The sequence below is a fragment of the Thalassophryne amazonica genome, chromosome 7 (genome assembly GCF_902500255.1).
Source record: "Thalassophryne amazonica chromosome 7, fThaAma1.1, whole genome shotgun sequence".
NCBI lineage: Eukaryota > Metazoa > Chordata > Actinopteri > Batrachoidiformes > Batrachoididae > Thalassophryne > Thalassophryne amazonica.
Window position 1 is genome coordinate 89,633,173 of NC_047109.1, and position 13,862 is coordinate 89,647,034.

Below are 13,862 nucleotides of genomic sequence, written 5' to 3' on the forward strand. Positions count from 1 at the left end.
TACAGATTAGCAGCCCAACCACTATCTGACTGAGGAACCTGTTTTTCTTTCAGTACAACAGGAGAGATAATTACTGATGATGACAGATAGTTGATTCTTGTCCATCCATCCATCCATCCATTATCTTCCGCTTTATCCGGAGTTGGGTCGCGGGGGCAGCAGCTCAAGCAAAGCCGCCCAGACCACCTGATCCACACACACGTCCCCCAGCTCCTCTGGGGGAACCCCAAGGCATTCCCAAGCCAGCCGAGAGATGTAGTCCCTCCAGCGTGTCCTGGGTCTTCCCCAGGCCTCTTCCCGATGGGACGTGCCCGGAACACCTCTCCAGCGAGGTGTCCAGGGGAAGCAAATAATTGTATTTTCAGAATCTGAGGTTTCACATTTTCCAAAGAATTTGCTTCCATAAATAATTCCATTCATCCATTTTCTATACCCACTTACTCCAATTGACGGTCATGGGGGTGCTGGAGCCTATCACAGCAGTCACAGTGTGTGAGGTGGGGTACACGCTGGACAGAACGTCAGTTTGTCGCAGGGCCACACACAGACAAAAAAAAAAAAAAAGCAATTACTTTTGATAACGATTTTTTCTGCACAGGGCACAAAAACTAAAAACAATTGGGTGGGGGTCCTGTCTTTTAGAGTTCATCATGTTGGTAGGTGAATTCCCTGACAGATATAAAACCATCTTTGTCTTCATCTTCATTCTTGAAGATATCATCTACCATCACTTCATGATTTGTGTCATTGGGCAAGTATCCATGTTTCTCAAATTCCTTCCTCAGATACTCTTTCACCTGTAATGTAGACAAAATGTCATGAAATGCATTAAAATATAAGTATGTTTTTGCAGCATTAAAAAAATAAAGCTATAAAGCTAGCACAATTCACACCTCTAGCCTGGAGAGTTTCCAGTCATCATTTAGGTCCATCTCCCGGAAAGACTCGTGTGAGCGGGGGCCGTTTCGGATCTCCATGAGCTCAACGTCAAAAATGAGGGTGCTGCTTGGAGGAATTTTTCCTATGAACATCCAAAAGGGCGACTCAGTAGTATCCAATCCAAAGAAAACTGTGTGCAACATGCAGTATGTGAATTTCCGTGTACTTTTTTTATAATTGAGGCAATCCATATTACCTTTTCCCTCTTTGCCATAAGCCAGAGATGGAGGGACGGTAAGTTTCCTGCGCTCTCCTGCGCACATGTCCTGCAGACCCTTGTCCCAACCCTTGAGCACTTCTCTGATCCCGAGAGTGAACCATACTGGTTTCTGGTCCCCTTGTTTGCGACTGTCAACAGACACAAAGATGCAGTGTTCTTTCAGGAAAAATCCAGTAAACACAGACTTGATACCACAAAGACACAAAATGAGGACGCAGTCATTCTCTCATAATACGGAACATGTTAATCCAGTGGTGGTAATACAGGATGAACTATACAACAGAAAACTAATACTGGAATTATAGAATAGAGAGCACATAGCTGGAGATAATAACAAAACATTTAATCTGTGCCGAAAATTAATGACATCAAACACTGTTTCAGAATGTTTCAAAATCCTTGCTATAACCATATTTCTGAACCTGTGTTTCCTTACCACTGTTGCCTCTGTGCTTGCTCTAGGGATTGGTAAGGTTAGACCTTGCTTGTGTGAAGCGCCTTGAGGCAACTTTGTTGTGATTTGGCACTATATAAATGAAATAAATTTAAACAGTTTCTTAGTCCACACCAATAGGTAGGTGTTAAATGTCTTATTACATCAGCAACAGTAATTTAACCAGATAAAAAGCCCATTGAGATAGAAACATGTTTTACAAGGGTGATTCTGGCCAAGAAAGGAAGCAGCACATGTCATGATAGGCAGGTTAACATCGTCATGAGAACATCAACAACAAATAAAATACAAGCAATATACAGAAAAAAACAATCAGCTTAGTCATTGCAACGAGGAATAGGATAAAACAATCAATAATTTAGTAACACGGCAATGTGCAAAAGAAATCCGTTTGCAGTCTCTTAAGATAGACCGGAAGGCGTTCAAAGAAATCAACCCAGACAGTTTCAGTTCAGATTGGAGGACATTCCAATCAGAGGGAGCAGAAGAAAAAAAAAAGTTTTTTGATTTGGCCGTCTCTGGTATTGAAACACAAGTGAATGAATGGTTACACTCAATGCTGGGTGTGTTCTATTCAGTTTGCAAAGTTGGACAAAAATCAGGTTGTGTTGTGTGTTGGGGGGTTTGGCTGGATGTTTTTGTGTTGTTTTCTTTTCTTTGCTCTCCAGGTAGTATGCAAACTGGTTTTTGTCTGTGGAGAAGGTGCTGGCAGAAGAGTCCTTCACCCTCATCAGCATTATTAGCTGCACCTGTGGAGGATGTTTACGTGCAGGCCTACTGACTCGCAGCACCTGTGGATGATGCTCACGTGTAAACTTAAAGACTTTCAGCTGAAGCAGATAATGAGATGGCGTTCTGCATTTAAGCCATGAGTGGTTCAAGCAGAATGGCCGGGAACTCGACCTTGTGACGTTCGTTTGTGAGACACTGAGGACCGCGCCAGGGTTTGACACATCGCGCCTGTGAAGGAGGACGGGTGAGGGACACATGCTGTCAGCACACATCAGAGGTGATTATTGTCTGAATGATCGTTAATAGTAATTTGGCATTTTGTTACACAGTATATTTGAACATTGATGAGAATTGTGCAGTTTGCTTCTCACTGCCGTGGCGTACGGACTGATGATCCTCCACCTGTTGTGAGAAGCTGCTCATTTACATAAAGCTTAAATTCAGACCTGAATGTGTTGCTGATAGTGTGTGCCTCTGAAAGATATTTGCTGTAGCTCTGTTGACTTACCTCAACTTTTCCGTCCTTCACAGAGTCAGTTTGTCGTGTCCACCTGGGGGGTGTTTGGCGGTGAATCTGAGTCCAGAAGCGCCGAGGCTTCGATCCTTTTGGGCGCTGGAGAGCGCGCCGTCCTTCACTCCGCCAGACAAACCCAATATTTATGTTGTACACTAATTATTGCACTGAGGGGAAATAAAATCATTTTGTTTGTGGAACCGCTTTCTGGTTATTTAGTGCTGGGTTCGGTCAGACGTTGGTCCGCTCCTCAACCTGCGTCTGCACATAACAGTAGTTCCCGGCCATTCCAAAATGGACCCAGCGGCAGAAGCGGTTCCGTTTGCCGAAAGAGTTCAAGAACACTTGGAGAAAATATGGGAGCAATTACAGCATCTCGCAAACCAAATTAAACAAACAGATGCCCGCGTTACGGAGCTTGCAGCGCAAGCCGTTCCGCTTCCTGCTGCTCCAGCATCGATACCGGTGCAGATAACTCCGTCACCCAGAGATTCGGCTTCCGAACCAATCATTTGTCATCCGGAGCCTTATGCGGGAAACGTTGAAGCCCGTGCTCCGTTTTTGATGCAATGTTCTCTGGTTTTTGCTCAGCGACCGGCTTCCTTCTCTTCTGATGGTAGTCGTGCCTCATATGTGACAAATTTGCTCCGAGGTGACGCTTTAGCTTGGGTCACTGCGTTGTGGAGTAATAACTCTCCATTGTTAGGATCCTTTAAGGATTTCTCTCGGGAGTTCCGCTTGGTTTTTGACCATCCGGTGAAAACAAATACCGTTGCCCAATCCGGTTGGAATGCCGCAGCTTTAAGAGGAGTGTTTGTAGATGGTTTGAACGATCCATTAAAAGACGAGCTAGCAGTCCGTGATGAACCAAAAGATTTAGATGAACTAATATCTTTGGTTATTCGTCTAGATGATCGGATAAAGGAGCGTGGACGCGAGAGAGGACGGACATCAGAGCGGGTTTTTTCGTCTCGGGGCTTTCCCCGACACAGATCTGGGCTGCCTCTTCTTCACCCAACTGAGACTCCTCTGACGGGACCTCTGGCTCCTCTTGCGGATGAGCCCATGCAGCTCGGACGAGCTGAAGCCGCCATATTGTCCCGGTCACATAAGCGTCAAGAAAGATAGTGATGACGTATCTCCAGGTGTTCTGGGACAGGCATAAAAATGGACACACAAATAAAAACAAAAAAAAACCCCTTTGGTTGTTTAGTTATTTGGGCTGTTTTTGTTTTCATGTAAGGGGTTATAAATTGTTTGGGGATTTAGAGGCGGTTCTGGTGGAGTGAACGACTGGCGGTTCGGAGCTCAGCTGGACTCAGGTAATCATTATTTGAAGTTAGGTCATTTTTGTTTGAGGATTGGGTTATTTTGTTTTGTTGTTTTTTATTTCCCTGCTTCCCTAACCCCAACCTCACATTGCTCTGAGACCGTTTTGTCTTTTGGGTTGTGGGGTGGTGCAGGTTGGTCACGCTGAGCGTTTCTCAGAAGACCTCTGCACCTAGGGGGGGGGGGGGGGGTTGTCAGGGGCGTTTTTTGGGGTTTGGTTAGGGCCCGGTTCCTCTCCAGCCCCGGTGGGCCTTTGACCGTTCGTCATTGGTGTTACCGGGGTGTGGTGCAGCGGGAACATACCTCAGTCGGAGTGGTGGGCCGATCTGTTGCCGTTCGCCATTTCGGTAGTTCCACCCCTCCCGATAGGCTGGTGGTATGGTTGGGTTGGGGCACCGGACGTCTTTCCGGTTTTCCGCTGCGCTTCGGGGATGGGACCGGGTTAGTTTTTCCTGTTTCCTTCCCCAGCTTAGTAGTTTGTGCCGTTCGCCAAAATTGGGCTAACGATAGGCTCTGGGAGTGGTATGGGGTCTTTCGGGGTGCAACAGGGTTTGACAGTTGTTTTATTTTGCCCCCGGGGTGTTTTAATGAAGTCCGCCGGGGGTTGGATTTTTGTGTTGTTATGTTTCCTTCCAGGTTCCACCTCCAGGGTCGATGGGACGGTCCTCTGGGGGGGAATTGATTGTGGGGCCGATTAACCAAGTGTGGCCGGGTCTGGGGTTCCTGGGTTGTGGGGAGGGTACCTCCTGGGGTTGATGGTATGGTCCTCTGGGGGGCGCTGTTCCTCCGTGTAAACCTGGGGACCGCTGTAAGATTCCGGTTTTGGTTGTTCTCTCCTGGAACTGGCGGTAAAGGTCTTCTGGGGGGGGGGGGGGGTTCTGCATATCGTTCTGGGGGGGTTGTTTGTTATTTTTCTTTGTGAATTTGTTTGTATTGTGTTGTTGGGGCTGTGTTATTACATTTGGGAGTTTTTCTTTTCTTCCCGGGGTTGGATGGGACGGTCCCCTGGGGAGGGTTTGGGTGGGTTTTGTATTTTTCTTCTATGTTGGGTTGTATATGGGACTTTTTGGGGTTTTTGTTGATGCCAGCCGGCCTTCCAGCCGCGGTGCCCTGTCCTGCCGTTTGCTTTCTGTCATGGACCCCGGAGGGAGGTGTTGTTCTCGGGCGTGGTCTGTTCGGTTGCCGGGGGGCTTCCCGTTGATGGGGGGGTACTGTTGTGTGTTGGGGGGTTTGGCTGGATGTTTTTGTGTTGTTTTCTTTTCTTTGCTCTCCAGGTGGTATGCAAACTGGTTTTTGTCTGTGGAGAAGGTGCTGGCAGAAGAGTCCTTCACCCTCATCAGCATTATTAGCTGCACCTGTGGAGGATGTTTATGTGCAGGCCTACTGACTCGCAGCACCTGTGGATGATGCTCACGTGTAAACTTAAAGACTTTCAGCTGAAGCAGATAATGAGATGGCGTTTTGCATTTAAGCCATGAGTGGTTCAAGCAGAATGGCCGGGAACTCGACCTTGTGACGTTCGTTTGTGAGACGCTGAGGGCCGCGCCAGGGTTTGACACATCGTGCCTGTGAAGGAGGACGGGTGAGGGACACATGCTGTCAGCACACATCAGAGGTGATTATTGTCTGAATGATCGTTAATAGTAATTTGGCATTTTGTTACGCAGTATATTTGAACATTGATGAGAATTGTGCAGTTTGCTTCTCACTGCCGTGGCGTACGGACTGATGATCCTCCACCTGTTGTGAGAAGCTGCTCATTTACATAAAGCTTAAATTCAGACCTGAATGTGTTGCTGATAGTGTGTGCCTCTGAAAGATATTTGCTGTAGCTCTGACTTACCTCACCTTTTCCATCCTTCACAGAGTCAGTTTGTCGTGTCCACCTGGGGGGTGTTTGGCGGTGAATCTGAGTCCAGAAGCGCCGAGGTTTCGATCCTTTTGGGCGCTGGAGAGCGCGCCGTCCTTCACTCCGCCAGACAAACCCAATATTTATGTTGTACACTAATTATTGCACTGAGGGGAAATAAAATCATTTTGTTTGTGGAACCGCTTTCTGGTTATTTAGCGCTGGGTTCGGTCAGACGTTGGTCCGCTCCTCAACCTGCGTCTGCACATAACAGGTTGTTCTTTTTTTTGTACTCCCTAATCTGACCGCCATTTCTGGAAGGGCAATGCACCCTTCTGATGTCGGAAAGAGACTCTAAACCTGATGTCTCAGCTGTCATGTTAAATGGATTAGGGTGAGGATGAGGGTTTAATTTCTGTGAAATACATAGTTAAGTCAAGTCTGGTGTTGTGTGTCACCATGAAATACCTGGGAATGTGAACAATACTTTGAATTCTGGCCTATCGCTTTGAACACTTCCAGAAGTCTTGGTCAGAAGCACAATTCTGATATGGTTCGGGTCCAAATACGTAAGTCCCTTCAGCTGCTCCCTTGTTTGCACTTGGGGTTGCCACAGCAAATCCTAAGTAGATCTGCATGTTGAATTGGCACAGGTTTTCGCCAGATGGCCTTCCTGATGCAATTCCACATTATGTGGGGTGGGGTTTGAACCGGCGTCGCTGACCGAACAGTCCCCCTAAAAATCGGTCGCCCCTCATGGATTAACACCTCGTTTCTGCTTCAAACTGCACTCGTCATCATCTATCTCAGCGAAGGTTGAGCTTACAGGACTAGATCGTACAATCCCTTAGATAATCAGCACTTGGTTTAGAATGGGGTAGGGGTAATCGCTTCATTTGGGTGTTCAGGTGGGTACCCTCCTTCATCTGTGTTTCGCTGAAAGGCCCACGACACCTCCAGACGGCTCAGCGGTGCCACCTGGTGTCCCAGGTGTGCCCCCTCTGCTATACTCCTGATGGTCATTTTCCAGGTCTCAGTTGGGGTCCTCTCTCTTGAGCCATAGCCAGCTGCTGCTTCGTTCAGCAGCCTCTGACAGTGATTTCATGGCCTGTTGGAATGCCTGTCCCCGTACTCCCATTCTCTTAACAAACTTAGTTGTGGATGCGGCAATAAATCCTCTACACCCGACCTCAACCGGAAGCACCTGAGCATGCCAGCCACGTTCTTCTGCCTCGGTTGCTATGTCAGAGTACTTCATTCGTGTTCATGTTCAGATATCTGAAGCTTTTGTACAACAATCATTTCCACATAAATTCAGCATTATTTCTTCATAAAAGGTGGTGGAAGTGATCAGTGCGCCACTGCTAAACGAGCTGCTAGCTGATGTGTTCACTGCGCGTCGGTTATTTCAAAGCGTAACAAAATTTCTCCTCGTTTCTGCTTAAAACTGACTTTAGAATGATTTAAGAGGTTTTACCTTTGTCATCTGAAGGTTAATAATCCCATTAATCCATTTGATTGCTTTGGGTGAAGAGACTCCGTCTCAGACGTGCTGCTGTGGTCCGAAATGACGCATGCGCAGATGCAAAAGGAGGACCGATTTTTAGGGGCGGACCATTCGGTGTGCGACACCAGGAACCTTCTGCACTATCCACTTGGCCCCGCTGGTATGGTTCTGGTGCTGTCTGACAAAGAATGCTGCAGTTTTAACCCATAACCTTTAACCTATAAATTGTTGCAACATTTAGAAAAAAAATGCACCTATGGATATGGCAGGGAAGATAATGGTTTAACATAATGCGTGTCAGCTAAAAACGTGCACTATGCAGGTTATATTTGATGATACACACAGAAGACCATAATCTGCGAGCTTAAAGGCTTTATCTGGCCCCTGGGGCACAATGTGACACCCTTGATTTAATTATTGTTGAGATGTCAAGGCAAAAAATGGAAAAACAGACACATACAGCATTATTATGGTAGTCTTTCTAAATTACCTGGAATGAAACATGGTGGCATTACTCTCCAAAAATCCTTCGTAATGAACAAGAAGCATGTCTCCATATTTTGACTTGCGGCTACATATGAAGGGTTTGTGGATAACTTCAATTTGAACTTCTAGCTCAGGAAGCTTCCCACCTTTTACGTACACAAACAACGAGGGCAGCATCAAACAAACAGCAAACAGAATCATTTCGACAATGAAACCTCACTAAATCCTACAATTCTCAAAAATCTAAACTGAATCATTCCTTCCGATTCCAACTACGTGGCAACCAACTTCGGAAACAAACGCGCTGTCTGTGTGGCTACTGCGATGTGCCTTCCTCCCAGTTACGATTGGAGAAAATAGCTCTTAATCCCGCCCCAGTATCTTAATTTTTTCATATTATTGGTGCGCTATCGTTCCATCATTTCAAACCACACCCACAATAGTTGACGTTGTTGACGTAAAGGTGGGCGGTGTGACGCTAATTCTCTCCTAAACGCTCAGACTCGAATTCACGAACGTTTACGCACTTCTATCATCGTAGTTGAAATGCAAAATCGAAGACGTTACTCCAGAAATCACGTCGAGGCCCGTAGAGTCGCTGTAATCAGCTGTGCATCGTATCTTCCTCTGAGAAACTAGCAATGAACAAAAAAAATAGATGATTAAACGATGGAGGGAATGCTTTATAAGTGGACTAATTATATAAGCGGTAAGTCAGTTGCTGTACGTCGTCACTTAAACGCTGTAATTTTCGTTCTAAAGAGATTAGCTAGCGTGGTACCGCACTTTGTAGTTTTAATACAAGCAGCAGCCGAGCTAACGCGAGCTAACACCCGCGTCACCTTTCTGAGCTTCATAGAAATAACCGAAAAATTCGTTTAAAGTACTCCAAAAATAGTCACAATTTCAAGACGTTTATATTCTTTATCAAAGGAGTTGCTTCTCCTCCAAGTGATCACTGTGCCAGGAACCGGCCAGGAGTAACTCAAGTTTTTAGGGTTAAAGACAGATGCATTTTTTGGACAGTTCACTCACTCACCTGGCGTAAATGTTTTATTATTGCTATTAACAGCTCTCCCTGCATCCTACAATCAGGATTTATGTCTCTTTTTTTCAGGACAACCTGTGCTTTCAGAATATATATGTTTTTGTTGTGTTTTGTAAGTGTAATAAAGGTTTACAATCAAAAATAGGCAAGGAAAAAATAAGACAAAAAATAATTTTCCACACACATTTATTCAAAACACACAGCAAACTATAATAAACAACTGTTTTGACACTTTATAAAGGTAATTTGAGGTCTTGTGTGAAAGACTGTACAACAAAAATGTTCAAACAATAAACACAAATGCACATTTTGAACAATATATACAAAATGGTCTATGCGTTTTGTTGTCCATTGATATGGTAAACAGTGCTTTACGCAGAGAAAGCAACAGAGTTATCCAGTAACATTCACATGCAAACTAGTGGAGCAATCCTGATAGTTGCACACTCTTTGTTTGAGCACGTGAGATTGTCATCAGAGGCTCTCTGTCTGCTCCTGCTTTCACTGATCGCTGTGCGTAATGGTGCAGGGCGCACTGAGTTTGTACTAATAGTATGTACTCATTGGAGCACCCAGGGGGTTATTCAAACGGGCCAACTAGTAACATATCACTCCTGAAAATGATCTTTGGCTTTTCGCGTGAGGTAAATCTGCCCTACGATTTGGATTTTGGAAACCCATGTGATGGTGAACCAATTCCGATTGGACACTGACATTACGCACGTCATCACACAGCTTCTATGAGGAGTACAAAGATGGTCAATGGCTGGCTCGAAAGTCCACGGAGTTAACTTTTCAGCAAAACAAAAAGTAAGTTTCTATCTCATATCATTAAAAAGTTATTTATAATTTAGTAAAGCTTGGTCTTAGCCGTCGTATACGACGGTGTCGACCCCGGTGGGGTTAATGCTTTCCCTCTCGGTGCGACTAAACACCGACAGGAGCCGGTGCGAGCCAATAGGAGCCGATAGGAGGCCTAGAATCAAGTTGTATATGTATTATATTGTAAAAAGCTTTTGGTGACGTTAGCATACAAAATCTCCCTAGTTTTCAAATAGAATTTTGAGTTAGGGTTAGGATTCCAAAATCATCCTATCATGACAGTGGGCAGAAAAAGTTATAGGTCTATATTGAAGTTACAAAAGCTGTTAGTATATTAACGTCAAACTGGAAGGTCCTATGCTTCTGCATATTATACATAATCTCTTATCTGTTTAATGCTGCATTTACACGTAGGCACGATGCGTTACAAATGTCATGTTTCCGTCATTCGTGGCACATTCGTGACATTTGACATATCTGAATAGTTTTACCAGTAGTGATGGGATGATGATACCTCAAGGAGTGTATTGACACACTACACAGACTGTATTGACACTGTATTGACACTGTGTTGGTTGCTCAATAGTGACCCCTGCAGTAGTTATAAAATCATTGCAGGTAAATAAAATGAAAATAAGATGGAAAAGCTAACGTGCTGCAAACGCAACATCAGCCTGTGAAATAGTTAATCGCCAGTCCTCGATTTAAAATATGATCTCATCATTGCATAATTTCATGTGCTCAATTTGTGTGTCGAATTAAGCTGTTCATGAAAAGTGTTTTGTAACAAGGTTCGGTCAGATCGGCACACAGAAATGATCACACAGACTGCATTTTGCTAGAACAAACAGGCGTATATTTATTCCCCACAAAAGCAGTTACATCAAACACAAGTGGTTGCAGCGCATAAAATATCTCTTTCTCTCTTACCGTGACGCCTTTAAGGTGGAGAGCCAACACCTTCGGCAGAGTGCGCTTGTCAACCGGCTGGGCGTTCGTACGTAACCCGCAGCAGACTCTATCGGAGCATGGCTCTGCCCCCTCTTTTCTAGTGTGTGCGCGAAGGGAGGGTGAGTGGCCATCTCAAACTCCCAGGCGCACATAATTCCTTTAATCAACAGGCATCTGAAAGTTATTTCCTCTTGCAAAAACATAATGACCCCAGCTCTTCACTCCCAGTTCAGAATGACCCCAGCATGCTTCACTCCCAGTCGTTAGTGGCTACAAAAACAAATTCGTGCAATTAGTGTAATAATAATAAGTACATCATTAGGGTTACTTTAAGACAGTGGCAAAACAACATAATCTTTTCTCCACACAAAAAGAGTTTAAAATTTGCTTAAAACCTTGTTTGTGTAAATGCTAAATGTTGGTTTGTAAAATATAGCAAATTTGTCTGTAATAAAATTTAGAGTTAAATTTGTAACATATGTATGGAAATTTGTTAACTTGAGTGTTAAAGCATATGAAATAAAAGACTAAAAATAGATTCATTTATGCATTTTTATTGAGGAATAAAGGTTTCTGAAGTGTCTTTGCTCCAAGGCGATTTCTCCTCTTACACACCAGTTCCCCTGCCTTAGAAAAAATTCTTTCACAGGGTACAGATGAAGATGTTGAGCATAAAAATTTCAGTGCGAGTTGATAAAGGTGTGGATGTGTTTTCTGGTTATTCTTCCAGTATTGTAAAGGAGTACAAACATATGCAATCTTATTTGGCGTCAAAAGATCAAAATTATTCCAGACTGGGGAAACGTCTTTGAACGATCCATGAAGTCAGTGGAACAAGGTGAGGGCAAGCAAAAATCCATCCAACAAATCCGTAACATGTCGATACAGTTTGTTTCCTCATAAATGCAATTTGGCACGGCACAGCTGAATGACATAATTCCTGTATCAGTCACGTGATTTTTTTTCTTAAAGCGATACACGCACCAATACGGGGTTTCACTCTTGTGTGCTCGGCACAGTGCTGACGCACCAGTGTTGTTCATCCCATCACTAGTTACCAGCGCTTGTTGGTTCGTGACATTCGTGATATTCATGGAGCATGTTTTTGGCTGCCAAAAAAAATCTTCCACGAATGTCACAAATCACCCTTGATTCATGGAGATCGCAACTGAATGTGTCCATATGTGGTGATTAGTGGTGATTTGTAATAAAGTGTAACAGTATTCTTAGTGTATTCTTGATGAGTCTAGGAGCCCAAACTGTCACGAATCAACAAGAAAGCTGTCAAGAACTGACACAAACTGTCATGCGTGTTTACGTGATGATTCGCAATGGTGTGCAACAGTGAGGGACAATATTCATGACTGTGCGTAATGATTTGTGATGATTCGGCAGCAATTCGTGCCATTAATTGTAACGAGTGGTAACAGGTCACGACAGTACATGACGGTGCGTGATGCCTCTGCCCTGAATCATGATCCTCGGCAATGAATTTAGATTTGTGGTATTTGTGACTTTTCGTTATGTGTAAAGGCCCACTGACACTTGCACGACTTTGATGCACGCAGTTGCACGCTCTGTGTTGTGCAAGAGAGTAAACTCATCTTTAACGGGTGCAGATTGAACGCAAGAGGGTCGTTGGCGTGTGCAGTTGTGCAGAGAGAATTTTGAAATGTTCAAAAAATCTTTCATGCATAAATGTCACTACGTGCAGTTTGTCAAGTGGAGTAAAGAAGAAGTGAACAGAGTGAGTGGTTGCATCAGCAGATCACACCAGAGTGCAGCTCGTCTGAACTATTGTAACGAGATGTTAAATTTATCATAAACATACTTTCAGAGCTGTACACAAGAAGGAAAGAACATGCAACTGTTTTATCAAGCCATGACAATGTAGACATGACAAATAATTACCTTTTTAGATGGCTCCAAATGCTTTCTCCAGCTCATTCCATGTGTGAATGGCTCCGGCTGGAGCACTCTGTGACTCAGGAAGTGATTAGCAGCCAACTTGCAGAGGAAATGATTAATCCGCTACGAAATAATTATTTTATATAAGCAGCGTCCAGCACTCAGCGCGTGGCAGTCACTGGAACAATGCATGGCGTCCAGCTGGGAACACAGCCGGTGGGATCATCACAATGATGTGTGTGCAAGTGCATGCATCAAATGTCAGCACACCTTAAGACACTAAGGGAGCGGTCATTATTTATCAAGGGGAGTTGGGGTCTGATTTCATATCATGACATTGGGGGGGATTTAAATTCACAGAGTTTGGGGGGGATTTCAAATCTGGAGAAATTTTAGTTTAAACCCCTCCAGAATTCACCAGATGCAAGCTTTCAAAGTCCAAAAAATTTTTCGATTGGGTGAGACGGCAACAGAGTCTCACAACACTCTCCATAACTGGCAATCAATTCACCCTATTGAGGTTTCAGATCCCACAAAATCTCGCAAAATCTCAGAGAGGTGGCTTTCACTGCGATTTCATATATATATATATATATATATATATATATATATATATATATATATAATGGTTTCACATAGGGTAACCTTGAGTCTCAGGGAGGGGTGGCTGATTATGATTTGTGTTGGAGTGGGGGGGGGGTGGATTTCAAAGCTCCTCTGCCCCCTTTCCCCTCCCCCCACACTCATAAATCATTAATTACCGCTCCCTAAAAGAGAGATCATCAACATCATCATTACCTACCTTAAGAGCACCTTTTGCACTGGTTATTTTGTGACTCAAATTTTTAAACCTTTTTTAACGTCTGCTTAAATCTCAGAAGTGTTTGTTATTCACAAATATACAGCTACATGTAAAAGAAGAACAAAAAAATTTGAATCAAATAGTGATTATAAATCAGTACATTCCATTTCAAATTATTTCATATTGGAATTAAAAATAATCATAATTAAAAAGTCTGTTTTTTGAAGACATAAAATGCAACACTTTGTTACAAATTATCTCACATGTTCTTCATCTGTGCATCAAAATGATCTAAGTCTAA

At 43.8% G+C, this 13,862-nt stretch overlaps 2 protein-coding genes across 3 annotated transcripts in view; one reads left to right on the top strand and one right to left on the bottom strand.

Moving 5' to 3' along the window:
* Positions 1-603: 603 nt before the first annotated feature.
* On the bottom strand, positions 604-8,335 carry fkbp14 (FKBP prolyl isomerase 14). Its single transcript, XM_034173564.1, has 4 exons — positions 8,035-8,335; positions 1,136-1,287; positions 894-1,021; positions 604-797 (listed from the first exon to the last, which is right to left on the bottom strand). Exons 1-4 carry the CDS (start codon positions 8,229-8,231, stop codon positions 639-641), a joined length of 636 nt encoding a protein of 211 aa, XP_034029455.1. The 5' UTR covers positions 8,232-8,335; the 3' UTR covers positions 604-638.
* A 237-nt stretch (positions 8,336-8,572) lies between these two features.
* Positions 8,573-13,862, top strand: part of plekha8 (pleckstrin homology domain containing, family A (phosphoinositide binding specific) member 8) — a 32,295-nt gene continuing 27,005 nt past the window's right edge. The window contains exon 1 of one of the 2 annotated variants that reach the window (XM_034175011.1): positions 8,573-8,739. In XM_034175011.1, the coding sequence (XP_034030902.1) occupies positions 8,700-8,739 (40 nt within the window). In that variant the 5' untranslated portion in view covers positions 8,573-8,699. The remainder of the gene's footprint in view (positions 8,740-13,862) is intronic. The other variant, XM_034175010.1, reaches the window with a different exon arrangement.

What these genes read in the sequence shown, in the direction of transcription:
- fkbp14 (XM_034173564.1), bottom strand. Translation starts at nt 8,231, where the DNA reads ATGATTCTGTTTGCTGTTTGTTTGATGCTGCCCTCGTTGTTTGTGTAC. An exon ending in GCCACCATGTTTCATTCCAG is followed by an intron (nt 1,288 to 8,034) that starts GTAATTTAGAAA and finishes GTCTGTTGACAG; the next exon opens with TCGCAAACAAGGGGACCAGA. An exon ending in GGAAACTCTCCAGGCTAGAG is followed by an intron (nt 798 to 893) that starts GTGTGAATTGTG and finishes TCTACATTACAG; the next exon opens with GTGAAAGAGTATCTGAGGAA.